This window comes from Neovison vison, chromosome 6 (assembly GCF_020171115.1).
Source record: "Neovison vison isolate M4711 chromosome 6, ASM_NN_V1, whole genome shotgun sequence".
In the NCBI taxonomy this organism is placed as follows: domain Eukaryota; kingdom Metazoa; phylum Chordata; class Mammalia; order Carnivora; family Mustelidae; genus Neogale; species Neogale vison.
This window is the reverse complement of record NC_058096.1, coordinates 217,296,802-217,313,297: the sequence shown is the minus strand read 5'-3', so window position 1 is coordinate 217,313,297 and position 16,496 is coordinate 217,296,802. Positions and strand designations below refer to the sequence as shown.

The 16,496-nt window shown below is 50.6% G+C and overlaps 1 protein-coding gene across 2 annotated transcripts in view; it reads right to left on the bottom strand.

The window, feature by feature from the left end:
* Positions 1–16,496, bottom strand: part of OLFM2 (olfactomedin 2) — a 42,849-nt gene that overhangs the window by 3,728 nt on the left and 22,625 nt on the right. Inside the window, exons 1-2 of one of the 2 annotated variants that reach the window (XM_044254262.1) lie at positions 15,301–15,312; positions 23–172 (exon numbers count right to left, since the gene is read on the bottom strand). In XM_044254262.1, coding sequence (XP_044110197.1) covers positions 23–172; positions 15,301–15,309 — 159 coding nt within the window. In that variant the 5' untranslated portion in view covers positions 15,310–15,312. Of the gene's footprint in view, positions 1–22; positions 173–15,300; positions 15,313–16,496 lie in introns of those variants that run through there. The other variant, XM_044254260.1, reaches the window with a different exon arrangement.

Here is a 16,496-nt window from a genome sequence, read left to right as displayed (position 1 = left end):
GGGGCACCCGGAAAGTTCTTACCTTCTCCATCAGCTGCCGCAGCTCCCGGCTCCGACCATCGCGGGAGCAGGTGCTCTGTGCGGGGATCACAGCCGTGCAGATGCATTTCCCATCGGGGGCCTGAGCCGAGGTGTACAACTGCCAGCCTTCCTCTGGGCTTTGGAAGAGGGTCTGCAGGGAAGTCAGGGGTCAGAGAGCAGGAACCCAATGCGGGAGTCACCCTGCCCGTGCTGGGGGAGAAAGAGGACCCAGGGAAATGACAGATGCTCTGGAATGTGCTGGACTATGTGCTGAATACCTGATGTGTGTGATCCCAATCCCTCCTCAAGGAAACCCATTTTACAGATGATGAGACTGAGGTATAGGCTGTTAAGGAACACGGCAAGGAACCGAGGGTTTCAAGCCCTTCCGCAAGACAGGAATTCATTCTCTCCCACATGCTCACATCCACGCAGCACTGCCTCCATAACTGTCAATAGGGCACAGACCCACTGGTATTGATCCCCAAACCTGGACCTCCCTCTCGACTTCCCAGCACACTGTGAAACATGGATTCTGCAGACAACTCAGGGGCTGCTAAGTGCAACCCTACTGCTGTTATCTCCCACCCCACCCCTGCTCCAGAGAAGCCCAAGGTAAGATGATGGCCAAAGGGTGACAGAATCCTTATAGGGACTTCTAGGCCCTTGAAAAGAAAGCATTACGGCGGACTCCTACATTCAACTTCAGGTCAGTTTATAGGTTTATAGGTTTAGAGGTTTAGATAATTCAGGGATCAATCATGGCTGTTGCCCAAGCCACACTCCTTGGAACACTGGTAATCTTTCCAGGCATGCGCAGTGAGCAAATAAACCCAGGCATTGCTGGGTAAAACCAGTCTCTTTGATGCAGGACTTATCAGAGCCCTTGAGGGCTAATGTGCATCAGGGAACTCCAAAATTTTCTACACCTATTAGAAAATACAAGTGCCCATTCTATGCCTGGCATAGGGTCTGGGATAGGGCTAGGAAGAAAGGAATGAAGAGAATGTCTGGCCACTGCCTGTGGATGGAGAAGGCAGACATCAAACATGTAACCCCCCCCAATACTTCCAGAACTACTCACGGCAGTGAATGCTGCAAAGAAAGTGCAAGGAGTAACATGGAGTCTTCCTCAGGCTGGGGATTTCAGAGGAGGTACCCCAAGGAGGAACATTTGAGTTGAACTTGAGAGATGAGTAAGCCAGGAGAAGAGGATAGGGGAAGGGACACTTTTGATAGCACAAATTCAAATCAATATCTGGAGGTATTTAAGAAACATTGCTCAAAAAGCACTAATTAGGGTTGCCTGGGTGGCTCAGTGGGTTAAAGCCTCTGCCTTCGGCTCAGGTCACGATCTCAAGGTCCTGGGATCGGGCCCCGCATAGGGCTCTCTGCTCAGCGGGAAGCCTGCTTCCCCCTCTCTCTCTGCCTGCCTCTCTGCCTACCTGTGATCTCTGTCTGTCAAATAAATAAATAAAATCTTTTTTTTTTAAAGATTTTATTTATTTATTTGACAGAGAGAGATTACAAGTAGGCAAAGAGGCAGGCAGAGAGAGAGGAGGAAGCAGGCTCCCTGCTGAGCAGAGAGCCCGATGCGGGACTCGATCCCAGGACCCTGAGATCATGACCTGAGCCGAAGGCAGCGGCCCAACCCACTGAGCCACCCAGGTGCCCCAAATAAATAAAATCTTTTTTAAAAGAAAGAAACATTGTTCAAAATGCACTGAGTAGGGGCACCTGGGTGGCTCAGTGGGTTAAAGCCTCTGCCTTCGGCTCAGGTCATGATCTCAGGGTCCTGGGATCGAGCTCAGTATCAGGCTCTCTACTCAGCAGGGAGGCTGCTTCCTTCTCTCTCTCTTCCTGCCTTTCTGTCTACTTGTGATCTCTCTCTCTGTCAAATTAAAAAAAAAAAAAAAAAAAAAAAGCACTGAGTAATCACTGGATGGAACATGGTGGGCCCCCAGAGCAGGCCCCCTTGAACTTCCCCAGAACATTCTGGACTTAGTCATAAGTCTCAATCTTTTCGTTTTTATCAGGGCATAATGGTTTCCTTTGTTCAGGAAATATTTGGTAAGTTCCTACTGTGTGTCAGGCTCTACTGTGGACACTGAAAACACAGCAGTAAACAAAATGCGCAAACACAAAAGCTCTTCTAGAAGCTTACGTTAGACAAAGACAGAAATAGACAAGTAAATGCCAAATATTTAAAGGGTGATGAGTGCCACAGAGAAAAGTAATATAGGGAAGTAATGATGGGGGTGGTGGTGCTGTGGTTGGGGGTTGCAATTTTAAGGTGGCCTGAGAGGGCCTCCAAGAAAGTGTCATTTGAGTCAAGGTGAGCCATGCAGATACCTGGGCATGTTCCAGGCAGAGATAAAAGCAGGTGCAAAGGCCCTGAGGCAGTACCATGCCTGGTATGTTAAGGAAACCTGGGAAAGGCTGGCATGGCCGGAGGAGGGAGAAAGGTAGTGGGGCAGAGCGAGGGAACAGGACAGCTTGTGAGGGACCTGTGGGCTATTGGAAGGACTTCGCAGTTTTTCCTGAGGGAGGTGGGAACCACAGATGCTTCCGAACAAAGAGGGAGGTCACCAGATTCAGGTGCTCACCGGCGCCCCCTGGAGGCCATGGGGGGGGGACAGGCTGGGGAGCAAGAACAAGATCAGGGCCAATGAGACCCCATGGGTCCAGGTGAACAGGATGGGCGGCGGCTGTAGAGGCAGGCAATGGAAAATTCTGGTCCTAACCAGGATGTGTTCCTACATACCTGGAAGAAATTTTGATAAAACCCAAGTGTTTTACAGAGAAACAAAGCCCCACAATAATTGTTCATTGGGACAGCTGTTAACTGATTGCCCCACAGAAGCTGTTCCCATGAGCTGTAGCAGAGATAAGCCAGGCTGTGAGTTATGGGCAATGCTGGAGATGCAGCTATTAGCGCACCTTTTTTTTTCTCCTCCACTCAATAAAGTCTTTTTTTAAAGCTGATTGTAATGTGAGCAACTGATGTAATTGTACAGATGAGCTTGACTCCTCCACTAATTTATAAGGGAAACAAACCATTCATAAACGCCATGTGAAATTACTGCAATTAGTCATTCTTTGTGCCTTGGGTTCACCTTTTCGAAGTTGGGGAGATCCCCCTTTTTACCAGTCCACGTCTCCTCCATGGAGCAAAGAAGTCACCCACCTTCCCAGCCTTTCTCGCACACAGGGATGATACAGGTAGAGCCAACACTCATGGCTCCCCAGGCCTTCAGTGCAGCAGCACGCCCGCCCACCCCCCAGCAGTCCCCAACAGTGCCACATAGGAGTTAGTGATAGATGTCAGCTGCCCTCTCACCTCTCCGGTAGGAAGGCTCTGATGGGCCTGCTGCAGACAATTCTCCAGGGGACCCCACTGGGAGCTGTGCTCCAGGTGCCCATGGTGGTGCCCTGCTCCTTAGCTCGCTCTGCATGGGGGTCCTTCACTTCCCCGACCGGTTCCTGGTGGTCTCACTTCCTAGGTGGGTACTTGCACTCAACCCCCTCCACTAGCTCTGCTTCTGAGGGAGTCCCACCTAAGACAAGAAGGGGGAACCCAAGAACACCTTCCGCCTCAATTCCAGCAGAATGTGAGTCTAGCTTTGTTTCCTTTCATCACAAATCCGGTTCTTTAAAACAAAACAAAGAAGTTGGCGCCTAAGCACCCCCATCCGTATTGCCTTGGCTCTGATCTCCAAGCAATTTGGACAGAACCCCCTCCCCCCACCAAGATTCTCATTTGTGCAGAGACAATGCAGCCCGGTTCAACATAATTAACATCTCCTTTCTACAATTCCTGGTGTGTCCTTTGAAGCAAACAAGCCATTTTCTCTCAACATACGAAATATTGAATTGTAAAAGAGAACCAAGATTTAAGTGGCAAGGAGAGAAGGCCTCCACGGCTTTCCTAAAATAATTGTCTGCGTTGGACGCACCTCGCTGAAGTGTTCTCTGCAGCAGTGTAATTAAATGCCTGGGGCTTGGCTGCCAAATCTGAGCACAGCAGAGATCCCCGAGTTTCGCCTGGCAGGTTCAAGTTCAAATCCACGGTCAAGTTCACATCCCCGGGAACCACTGGAAATGTCCTGAAAGGCTCCCTCTTGAAGAGTGCAAATGCCAGCTCTCTAACTGGGTTTAGCTTGGAACCTCGGTCATGAACTCTTGGAGGTAACAGTCCTAGGGACAGAGAATGGCCCATCCTAAGAAAAATGCTTTTAACAGCAGGTGCAAGAACCCAGGAACTGTCCAGGTACAGAAACCTGCAATCAGGTGGCCTGTCTCACCTCAGAAGTGGCAAATGTACTGGCGAAGCCAGCTGCTCTCTTGGCCGAGCTGCTGGTTCTGAGTTTGATATTCCTGCTAATGGGCTCTAAGCGGGTAAGCTCTGAGCTCAAGTAGCTGTTTCTCAAATTGTCTTTTCTGGCTGGGATTTCTTTCAAATACTTTTGCTGAGGATGATGCCCCAATTAAGCAGCAGTCCCCGTAACAGGTCCAGGACTGACACACAGGAAAAATTGTTCTCACTGTCACACCTGGAATCATTATCTCAGCCTCCAGCATTGCCACCTCCCTCTTGGTTCCAACACAGTCCCTGGTTCCTCCAGGGGCGGAGGGGACAGCTATAGAACCTCCGGGAAGCCACCCGTGGAGAACTGGCCATCCGGGGTTAGCCAGCAGGAAGAGAGCAAGCGGCTGCCTCTTAATAAGACAAGGATATTATTGCATTTGAGGCTGGGTAATTTAATCAGGAGGCAGAAGTGGCTTGGAGCTTATGTATTTATTTGTACCCTGCCCTGTTCCAGAGGACTCCGAGTGGTTTACAAGCATATGTAAACTACCACACGATAGCTTCAATTAGATAGCTGAGAAGGAATTCGATGTTTCTGGACGGCAGTCTGCCAATCCCGAGCCAAAGCCTCAAGGTTCCTGCATTTGCATTTAACCCAGCCAATCCCAGAGGAAGAATTTAGCCCAGGGAAATTGTGTGGACCAGCACGCAAGTGTTACAAGGATGCTCATTTAAAGCACTGTTTCAAATTGGACCACTGGAATTTCCCCCCTGCAGTGTTGGAGGGTAGGGGGCTTTTGCACATGCACAGCAGGGAATACTATGCAGCCATGAAAAGGGGAGTTTAGTGGTGATTTTTATTGTCATCTTCAGATTGGTCTTATCTTCTAAATTTCTTGATCCTTTAATTTTTTTTTTTTTTTTTTTTGCAAGGGAGACAAGGAAGGAAGGGAAAAGTGGGGACATAGAGCCAGAAATTAGGCTAAGAACAACTCATCCCTTTAAAACCCGAACAACCAGCATATGGTCAGGCCATAAATTTGGCTCCAAGTTCCTTAGCAGCCAACTCAAAAAGGAAAAGCTGGTCATTTATGCGGCTCCCAGTGTCCCGAAACAAAACGCGCCAGATGCTCAGGGGCTGGCTTCCCTATTTTCGGTACCGAGAACAGGCAAGGATCTCTCCCACGATCCTCCCAAAAAGGAGTCCCTGTGATGTCACCAGCATCTCTCCCGGCAACACTCTTATCCCGGGTGGTGGGGGGAGGGGCAAAACAGGTGACGGGGATGAAGAGGCACAAAATTCCAGTTATAAAATAAATAAGTCACAGGGATGAAAAGCACAGCATAGGGAACGTAGCTGATCTATTGTAACAACGTCATATGGAGACAGATGGTGACTATACTTCTCATCGTGAGCCCTGCATAAAGTATACAATTATCAAATCACTATGTTGTACACCTGAAACTAATATCACATTATATATTTTTTCAATTAAACAAATGTATGCCACGGGACACCTGGGAGGCTCAGTCGGTGAAGCGTCTGCCTTCGGCTCAGTTCATGGTCCCAGGGTGCTGGGTTCGAGCCCTATGGCAGGCTCTGTGCTCGGCGGGGAGCCTGCTTCTCCCTCTCCCTCTGCCTCTCCCCACTGCTCGTGCCCATGTGTGTGCAAGCGCTCTCTCTCTCTCTCTCTCAAATAAATAAATAAAATCTTTGGGGAGGGGGGCTTCTGACAGAAACAACTCATTTCCTTTAGATGTTTCTCACTCCTACTCAGATGGTAGAGCAGAGTCTGGGGGTCAGGCTGCCTGGGTTTAGGTCCTGGCTTGGCTACTGGTTCGACCTCTTTCTGGAGCAAGTTACTTCATCTCTGATGAGAGTCCCGTGGAGCTGGGGCTGAGGCCATGGGATGAGGAACAGCCGCAAAAGGCCAATGTTGGGGAGGAGTGAGCCCCGTGGAAGATGGGAGGAGATGCTTCCTCTGTCTTCAGCCCCATGTGGCTCAGTTGGCTCCCTGTCCTGGAGGGGAGTCCTGTCTCATCTTGGCCAGCCGGCAATCAACAAGTCTACACCGGGGGGGAGGGGGGTTGGGAGAAGGGGAGTAGGGTTATGGACATTGGGGAGGGTATGTGCTTTTGGGTAAATTGGAAGGGGAGATGAACCATGAGAGACTATGGACTCTGAAAAACAATCTGAGGGGTTTGAAGTGGCGGGGGGGTGGGAGGTTGGGGTACCAGGTGGTGGGTATTATAGAGGGCACAGCTTGCATGGAGCACTGGGTGTGGTGAAAAAATAATGAATACTGTTTTTCTGAAAATAAATAAATTGGGAAAAAAAAAAAAAACAAGTCTACACCGCTGGCCCTTGTCTCTGGTCCATCCTTGGGTCTTCCTGAAACACCTGCTTTTCCCACCTCTAGGTCTTTGCCCTGGCTGGACCCTCTGCCATGAAGACTCATGTCCCATCTCATGGCCGGGCTAACCCTTCCCATTCCTGGGGGCTCTTGCGTAAATATCTCTTCCAAAACCAGCCATAAGTAGGTACTTGGCAGGCATTGTCATTCGGGCCTTTGACAGGGGAAGAAACTGGGGCAGAGGGTTCAGATCTCCAGTTCACACCTCCATGCCTTCCCTTCCCAGCACTGCTTCAAGGCCTGATCACAGTGGCCGTTAGGACCTCACAGGGTGGCCACTGGCTCTGTCTGCCTGCCTCTGCCCCTATCTGCTTGGCTCACCGACCACATTCCTTGGGGCCTAGCATGCTGAATGTTTGTTGAATGAATGACTGGACCGTGGCTGGCCAGGGGGGACAGAGAGCAAAGCCCTTGACAGAGCCACCATGCGTTTCCCATTCTGCCACCGAAATAGCTTCTGTCTGTCCTCAGGAAGAATCAGAGATTGTGTGGTATCAGGCTGGAGACAGGCACCCGGCAGGCTCAGAAGTGGTCACAGCTTCTCCCTGACTGCAGGGACGGCAGAAGGGCCGTGATTTATACTCAGGGACATGTCTGCCACATCTGAGCCATGACAGGGGCCGTGTCCCTTCGGAGGGCTTGAGATAACACCAGTCTGCTCCTGTCAGACCTCGAGATATTGGGCAAATGCCCCCCTAAGTGATAAGCTTGACAGGTTTTAAAGACAGTTATCAGCTCACCCGTGCCTCCAGAGCCTAAGCCCCTGGGGCTTTTCCTGCGACAGCCTGTGGCTGGGGGCGACTATGAGCCCATCATTCATTCATTCATTCATTCCCTCCTTCCCATCTTGCCCCAAGCGGCTCTTCAGGCCAGTAGTGCAGCACAACCTTCTACCGTCTGAAGCCACCCACGCCTTGGGGACAGAAGACCCCGAACGCTTGAGCCCAGGCAAAGCCAGGACTAATGTTCCAGGATGTCTTAGTCTCTGCCATCACAGTGCCAATGGGGACCAGTAATCAATGACTCAGACTCTCTTGGGAAATGCAGGAAGAGACCCAGGTCATTCAGTTCGACTGACCTCTGCCACTCAAGTCCAAGTACGGTGTGGGGAAGGCTTGCCTTGCACAAGTATTTACACACTCAGTCCACTCCATCAGAGCGTGGCCCACACTGCATTAGAACCACCATGAATTCCTGCAGACAGCCCTAAAAGTAGGGTGTATGGGCAGGGGTTTGCACGAAGGCCATGGATTCTCATACCAGGGTCACATCAGTCATCACTCAAGCTTGCATTGAGGAAGCGCAAGTCCCCACCATCCCCACCCATAACACTCGAGGACACCCCATTTGAGAACTTTTGGGGCAGGAACAAACCTTCTCCTGAGCCTGCTGAGTCTCCCAGGCCTCCTTTCATGTCCTCTATGACTCCTGAGCTCTTTATCACCCCAGGGCCTTTGAACTTGCTGCTCGCCACACAGTTGTCCAGGTGAACCATAATGCGGGCCTCCCCAGGGTAGATGCAATTGGGACAGGGAGGCCCCAGCTCAGGATCTGCTGAGGGGCCAGACCCGGGTGGGAGAAAAGAGGAGGAAGATGAATGATAGGGTGGGTGGACGGGGGTGTCATTTCCTGAGATGGAGAAGGCTGGAGGAGGAGCCTGTGGCAGACCAAGGGGCAGGTGGGGGGATGGAAATCCAGACTCCAGCCTGACACGTGCATCTGGGGGCTGCCTGCAGAGAGATGGGATTTAAAGTCACAGAACGGATGAAGGAAAGGAGCAGACACCGAGCACCCCCACCGAGGCCTCATATTTTATTTAACACCCATAGAGCTTGCCCTTTGCTTGGACTGAAAGTCTCTGTCTCCCCAAAATTCGTCTGTTGAAACCCCACCCCCAACGTGATGGCATTTGAAGGGGAGTCCTTTGGGAGCAAGATGGGCGCCCCATAAGAGGCCTCAGAGAGCTCCCTCTCTCCTCCTCCTCCTGAGGACACGGCGAGAGGGCGTGGTTTGCGAGCCCGGAATCCGGAACCCGGAATCCGGTTCTCTTCAGACACTGAATCCGCCCGCACACACCTCGATAGACTCTGTAGCCTCCAGGACTGTGAGAAACCGCGGTTGGCTGCTCAAGCCCCTCCATCTGTACCTGTATGTTCTAGAGCCCACACAGATGAAGGCACTAAGCTGCTTTACATGCCAAGCCCTCACGGCCTCCCCCGGCGCAGCGAGGTGGGTACCAACACTAGCTCCGTTTTACAGAAGGGAAAACTGAGGCACAGAGAGGCATGTCCGTTGTCCCAACTCACGCTGTGGATAAGTATCCAAGCCAGGATTTGGACCCTGACCTGTCAGACTCTTAAATCCTTGAATCCTCAAATCCAGAGTCTCAAATCTTAGCCACGATGCTCAGGAGAAGAGTCTCTCCCTCCGCGGAAGCTTGGCCTCAAGACTTGCAGCTCTGATCCACTCTTCCCCGAAAAGCCCGAGCTGGCTTTTGACATGTCACTTCCACATTGAACCTTTTGTGGCTCTAGGTGCCCTCCGCCTAAAGCCAGTCATTAGTCCTACCCTGAGGAGCCCAGCTAAATTCTGAGCCTCCCCACTTGCCTGTCTCTGCCCCACAGTTATTTTAGCTTCCTTTTCCTGCCGCTGGATGTTCCTCTGTACTCTGTTCTTTGCTTAGGACACTCTCCCCCTCCCCTTCACATGGGGAAAACCTGCTAGGGCCTTCAGAGAGTGGGGTGTTCTGGTTTCAATGCTTTAAATGGCATTTTAAAAAAAGATTTTATTTATTTATTTGGCAGAGAGAGAGGAACACATGCAGGGGGAGCCAGAGAGGGAGAAGAAAGCTTCCCACTGAGTAGAGAGCCCAACAGAGGGCTCGATCCCAGGACCCTGGGACCATGACCTGATCTGAAGGAAGATGCTTAATGACTGAGCCACCCAGGCGCCCTTTTAAATGGCATTTTTAGTAATGCCCACACAAGACATATGCACAGAGTCCTGTGACCATGAGACAAGCCCGTTCTATGCAGAGAGGTCCCTCAGCATCATGAAAGTGGTAGTAGTAATAATAATAACAACTGATAATAGCATCATCATCATTATCAGTAAAGCTGACATCAATGGCACACATCCTGTGAGCCAGACCCTATTCTGGGTGTTTTTGCAGCTAATTTTTCACCAATCCTCCTAAGAACCCTGTGCAGTCGAACCAAAATAAATGTTCAAGTCCTGGATATGTGGCTACCCCTTGTGAGTTCCGAAGCTGATCGCTTAGCCTCTGTCATTTGTAAAAAGATCAAAACTGTCCTCTGCTCCCCAATGCGCACACACACTTAGGTGTAAGCTACTGGACAGCTCCCCCTTGCTCTGTATGGTTGGGAACTACATTTCCCACACTGCCTTGCTCTCTGGCTTCCAGGAAGGTCCAGCCAATGGAAGGCATTCGAGGAAGACCTGAGGGTGGGACAAAGGGAGAAGCAGGGGTATTTCCCCCCTTGCTGTGTCTTGTGTTCTGGCCATAGCTACATCCCCTTTGTGGCTTCAGCTTTCACTAATAGTTCCACTCCTGGGCTCTGTACCACCTTTTCTATCTGACCCCAGATACAGGGGTCAGGCTCTCTGCTGTTGCTAATCTCTGGGTTTCATCTCCAATCCTTGTTTAGTTTTATAGCTCTTCCATCATCTTTGTATCCAGTTCCCCAAATTAAAATCCCTACAGTTCCTCAAAGAGATGTTTCTTTAGTCAGACCCTGAAGGAAACAGTAGCTGCTCAATAAATGCATGCACACAGACAGGGAGCTCTAGAGTTTGAACAGCACAGGCTGGTTTCAGTCCAAATTCTGATCTGTTCCTTCCTGTGTGAATTGTGGCAAGTAGCTTAACCCCTCTGTGCCTTTCTTTTTTAAAAAAATATTTTTTAAAGATTTTATTTATTTATTTATTTGACAGACAGAGATCACAAGTAGGCAGAGAGGCAGGCAGAGAGAGAGAGGAAGGGAAGCATGCTCCCTGCTGAGCAGAGAGCCCAGTGAGAGGCTCGATCCCAGGACCCTGGGATCATGACCTGAGCTGAAGGCAGAGATTTTAAAGCACTGAGCCACCCAGGCGCCCCATCTCTGTGCCTTTCTTAACCTTTCTGCTTTCTCATCTAGAAGCTGTAGTTGTAACAGCCAGACTTCACTCAGTTGTCCTCAGGTTGAGGAGTTAGAACATGTCAGGAGTCAACTATAGCTCCCAGCACACTGCATGCTCAGTCAGGAGGACCTTTTCTAGCAACCTGGAACCACCGATGTTCTAGAATAGTTCCATGTCCCCTGCTGACTTTTTCTAAATCATTTTTTTATTCTGGAATAACTTCAGACTTACAGAAAAGTTGTGAAGATCGGATGGAGAGCTCCCATATGCCCTCCACCCAATTTCCCCTGTTGATAACATCTTACATGCCCATGGTACCCTTGTCACAACTAAGAAAGCAACACTGGTGCACCACTATGACGAAATTTCAGATTTTATGGGATTTCCCCAGGTTTTCCACCAATGTCCTTTTCCTGGTCCAGAGTCCCATCCAGAATCCCCCATTGCGTTTAGTCCCCACATCTCCTTCATCTTCCTCTCACGTGTGTGATCGTTTCTTGGTCTTTCCTTTCTCAGGACCTTGACAGTTTTTAGGACTAGTGGTCAAGGACTTTGCACATGCCCCACTGGCTTTGAAGGGCAGGAACCAGGTCTTAATTTCTCCCCGCAGTTCCCTGGCACACCGCCCGATGCCTAGCACACAGTGGCTGCTTCACAGACACTTCCTCCTAAGTGAATGAATACATGAATGGCAATCATTTATTTCTTTATTCTCCCACACCCCGTGTTCTGTAGGCATCCCTGCCAGAGGCTAGATCTAGAAAAGTTCACAGTGAAATAAAAGCTCTTCTCTTTTCAGAAGGGTTCCTTTTTGATCCTTTCTTTGTAGACATCAAGGATTCATTTCTTTAATATTTAGGGGTTTTTGTACCAAAGAGAAGCAGCTACATTTGCATCAGACGTCTCATTTTTCAAGGCAAGGGAGAGAGATCTTTCCTGCAAGATGGGTTTCTTCCTTCCCCAAGCTGTCACTTGATTTCTCTGCCTCTCACTCCCCAGCCTTTGGGCTGCTGGCAGGGGCAGAGTGGGGGTTTGGGGCTCTGGAATCATCCATACTTTGATGTCCTCTCTGTCACAGCCCAAGGAAGCTTAATTAGAACTCCACAAAGTTGCCGAGACCAAACCAGCCTCAGGAACTGGTGCAGGAGCCTGGCTGGTGACGGAGATGAATTAGAAGCTTTATTTCCCATCCCTCTGAATGGCTCAATATTTGCCACGGGGACTTGGAGGCCTGCCTTTGGGTACACAGAGTGTGCCCTCTTTCTAACATTAGCAGGTCAGAAATGGGAACTCCCTTTAGCCATGCAGGCCTGCGGGTCTGGCTGCTTTTTATTTCTCAGCCCTGGCAGGGGATGCTGAACACAGGGACGTGAGAAAAATGCCCCTGTAGAGGTCAATCCCCACCCCTCCTCCACAGTCCCCACTGCTGGAAGACACTGGCCCGGGTTTAATCTCTTGCCTGAAGTTTGTCAGAAGTAAAAATGAGCCTGGGTGAGCTTTTCCGACACTTCCCTCGACTTACAGGAATTCAATTTCTAGACTGGGCATAAATTTGCAGCCATCAGCGCCCGCGGTGGGGGCTGGGGCTGGGCATATTGGCCGGGGATGGATTTCTGAAATCAATCCGTCGGCATGTGGAAAAGGTCGTCATGGGGGAAATTTATCTTCCGTGGCTGGCTGAGGCATTTCACGCCGATAGCCAGGGACGCCCCTGCACAAAATGGAGGTGTTTGCTGCGAGGTTCCCAGATGGGGGCTGGAGGGAGGAAACCTTGAAGGCTGGAGAGTGTGGTCAGGAGGTGACAGGAGACCAACCTGCTGGCTAATAACTCACAGGGACAGCCAGCAGCCAGCACTGCCTGAAAAGCCCCTTCCACTGGCTCCGTGTATGACCCTGGGGGGCGGCGAGTTAATGTGGGGTCCAAACCTTTTGTCATTTGTCTGCATCTTTGACAAACGTCCTGGGGTTTTGGGGAAGTGAGCCATAAATGGCGTTCAGTTCCTCCAGCTCCGGGGAGGTCACAGAGCTTGGTCATTGAGGGCTCCAACTCTGGAGCCAGACACCTGAGTTCAAATTCCAGCTCTGCTGTGTGACCTTGGGCAAGCAACAGGCAGCCCAAGCCTCCGTCTCCCCAACTGTAATGTGGGGCTAAGAATAGGAGTGATGTTATTGAGATTGTTGTTAATGGATTCAGATGGCTTAACACAGGCAATGTCATACACAAGGGAGTGTGATAAAATTGATTATGGAATAAAAATAAGCAGATAGGTGCTGACAGAGAACGCAAAAAGGCAGCCAAGTATCTGGGGGACCTTTAAATCTGCATTTAAATCCTGGCTCTGTGTTACCTTGGACAAGGTACTTATCCTTTCTGAGCCTCAGTTTGCCTGTCTCTCCAAAGTGGGGGGGAGGGGTGATGACAACGTTGGTGTTTTGAGGGTTAAGGGAGCTAATGTATTTGAAAGACAAGGGAAGGGGTGAATATAAAACAGTACGACAAGTGCTGTACTGGGGGGCGGCATGGGGTGCTGTAAGCAGAGGCTGGCTACAGACCCTGGTTGTAAGGGTTCAGGGACAGCCTTCTGGAATAAGCTAGAACCAAACAGACTGGATGAATGGACAGGAGTCCACAGGGTGAGTGAGAGGGTTCTAGGCAGAGGGAGCTGTGTGGGCAAAGACCTGGGTCGGGGGGAGAAAAGGGCATCCTACAAATATTTACTGAGCACCTGCTATGTGCTGGGCACACTTTAGGCACTGGAGACACGGCAGCAAATGAGACAAAGATCTCAGCCCTCCTGTCAGTTCCACTCTGGTAAGAGGAGACGCAGCACATGCAAAAGTTGTGCAATGGAGTGCCAAACCTCGAATCGGGAGGCAGGAGGTGAGCTGGGCATTCTGCCAGTTTATCCAGATCCCCTCTCCCCACTCCTGCAACCTCTCTGTGCTCTGGGAGGCTGATCCCTGCAGCCCTTGCCTCCCAGAAATCCCTGCCCTCCACTGGAAGCTGGTTAATGATGGCAGCCATCAGGGACAGGGGAGCAGAGGAGAGAGAGTTTGGGAGTGGAGGGAGACACAGTTCAACCCATAACCACATATGAGTAGGGGAAGATCTGGTCAGGAACATCGTGGAGGATGGACTGGCCCAAGCAAGACAGAGACAAAGAGAAATCCACCAGGTGAGCACATTGGAGGGCTGACTTGGCCCATCCTTGTAAGTTTTCCAGAGCTCTCAAAGAAATGAATCTCAAAGACAGAAAACGGTCCAGCCACGAGACACTTCCTCCTTTCAGAGGGGAGGGGGCAGTGACAGCCACCAGGGTCACCGGAGCCCTTTGTTAGCGAGAATGGGCCACTTGAAGGGAAATCGATCCCAGCTAAGCGTTGAGCAGCTGCTCCCAGCCAATGCTTCCAGAGAGAGGCCCTTTGCCCCTTCTCCTCCAGGTCTGGGACGGGAGCCAGCAGGAGCCTGATGATTATTCTGCCAGGTGGCAGGTCCCAGAAGGGCCTTCAATCAGCATGCATTGTGGTGTCCATCCCAGGTGGCATTTCGGCATCACCTCCAGCCTCAGTACTAAGCAGAGACCAGCTCCCCATGTAATGATTATTATCATCCCCAGCCTTGCCAAGCACCGCCTGTGTGCCAGGCACTATTCATGCACAGTGCATGCGCAAGAGACCTCCCAGTGTCACCTCCTAGACACGTGACCTTGGGCAAGTGACTTGGAACTCATTGTGCCTCGGTTTCCCCATCTGTGAATCAGGGTTGTCATGGATGTAAATGAGTGCCTGTGCACAGACCTTTGAACCATACAAAGAACCATGTAAGGTGAGGGAGGAAAAGTCAAGAGGTTGAGTCTGATAAGGAAAAGGGGGGAACAGGTGCCACGCTGGATGTTTCCACGGAGGGGATTTAATACGGCGAGTGTGAGACTGAAGAGCCAGAGAGGCTGAAAGAGGGCAGTGGGGGAAGTGAATGATCAAAAGAATAGTAAAGGCAAGAAGCTTCAGTGCTGGCAGGGCAAAGGGAGGAGCCCAGGAGCTGGGACCACTAAGCAGGACTCGTGGCCCCCTGAGTGGAGGGCAGGTGGAGCTGGACCCAGGAGGAGACAAGGCCACAGCCTATGGCAAAGAAAGGAGGGAGAAATCCTCTGGCTTCTCTCTTCCTCCCACCTCCAACTGCTACCACAGCCTATCATTGGCTGAACCTAACAGGAAGCCAGAGAGCAAGGGAACTTGGGAGATGTAGTTTTCAGGGGTCACCTGTCCTTCAGTACAGAAAACAAAGAAAGGGCAAGGAACAGAGCTGAGGGACACCAGGTAAGTGACCAGCCCACAGGCCTGTGGCCCCGTGCCGCCTCTCCCTAAAGTTGTCTTAACCACCAAGCTACAAACTTACAGAACATTTGCTGGGATCACCTCTCCCATTTCCTGTGCCACAATAAGTCTGATGGGACAGAAATAATGCTGGATCCTTCTTGTCCATAGTTAAGAGCGAAGTTTCACCTCCTACAAGAAACATTCCCTGATTACCTCCTTAAAGAAGCCCTTTTCAGTCCCCATCGCCGTGCCTACCGCTTGTCATGGCAGATGCCTTACTATATATATTTGCTGGCTGCTGTGGCTCTTTCCCACAGGGAAGTAAATGTACAAGTACAAACACCTCAGGTCTTGGCAATTACCATGTTCTCAATGCCTAGAACAGCACTTGGCCCATAGCAGGTGCTCAATAAATGTTCGTACAATGTTTTTTGTTTTGTTTTGTTTATAATGCTGCTGGTTTATATATTAAGCGGTGGGGCTAGAACTACAAACATAGGTCTGTGGGGCTACAGAGATGCTGGTGTTTCTACTCTGATGCCCTCCAGCCAGCTACCCAAACTCTGCCTCCTCCAGCACTGAGAGTAAACATCACCGCCTCCAGGAAGCTGCTCTATCCCTACAGACAGATCAGGGACCTCTCCCATCGTGTGTCTCCATAGTTCCCTACCCCTTCCCTCTCACAAGGTTCTTACATTTTATACCTTTACTTGCCTGGGTGGGCGTCTGTTTGCCCTACTAAGCTGTGAGCTCCACAGGGGCAGGGATCCATCTACTTTCCCACTGGGGCCCCCAAACTAGCACATGCTGGACAGAACAGGCAAGCCTCATCAGGACATGAATGAATGAATGAATGAACAAATGCCTCCGGCACACTCCGAGTCCTCCAAGGGACCTCCTTCTTCCACTCTCTGTGCCCACCCTCTCTCAGGCTCACTTCCCTTCTTCCCTCTCCTTCTCAGGGTGGGTATGAGGGCTCTGGGTTTTGAAGGAGTCATGGGATCTAAGGCAGATGGGGGTAGTTTGGAAGCACATAGACCCTGGAGCCTAAAAACTTGAGTTCAAATCCTGGCTGCTCTGCTTTCTAGCTGTGTGACCTTGGGCAAGTGATTTAACCTCTCTGTGCATCTGTTTCCACACCTGCAAAATGGGTACCATAGCAGTGTCTTTCGATAGGACCATGGGAGAATTAAATGAGCTGTCAGAGCAGCATCTGACATTAAATGACCTGCTTCAGAGCAGCATCTCTTCCTCTCAGCTCCCATCTGAAATTCCCAGACAAGTCTGGGAAGCAG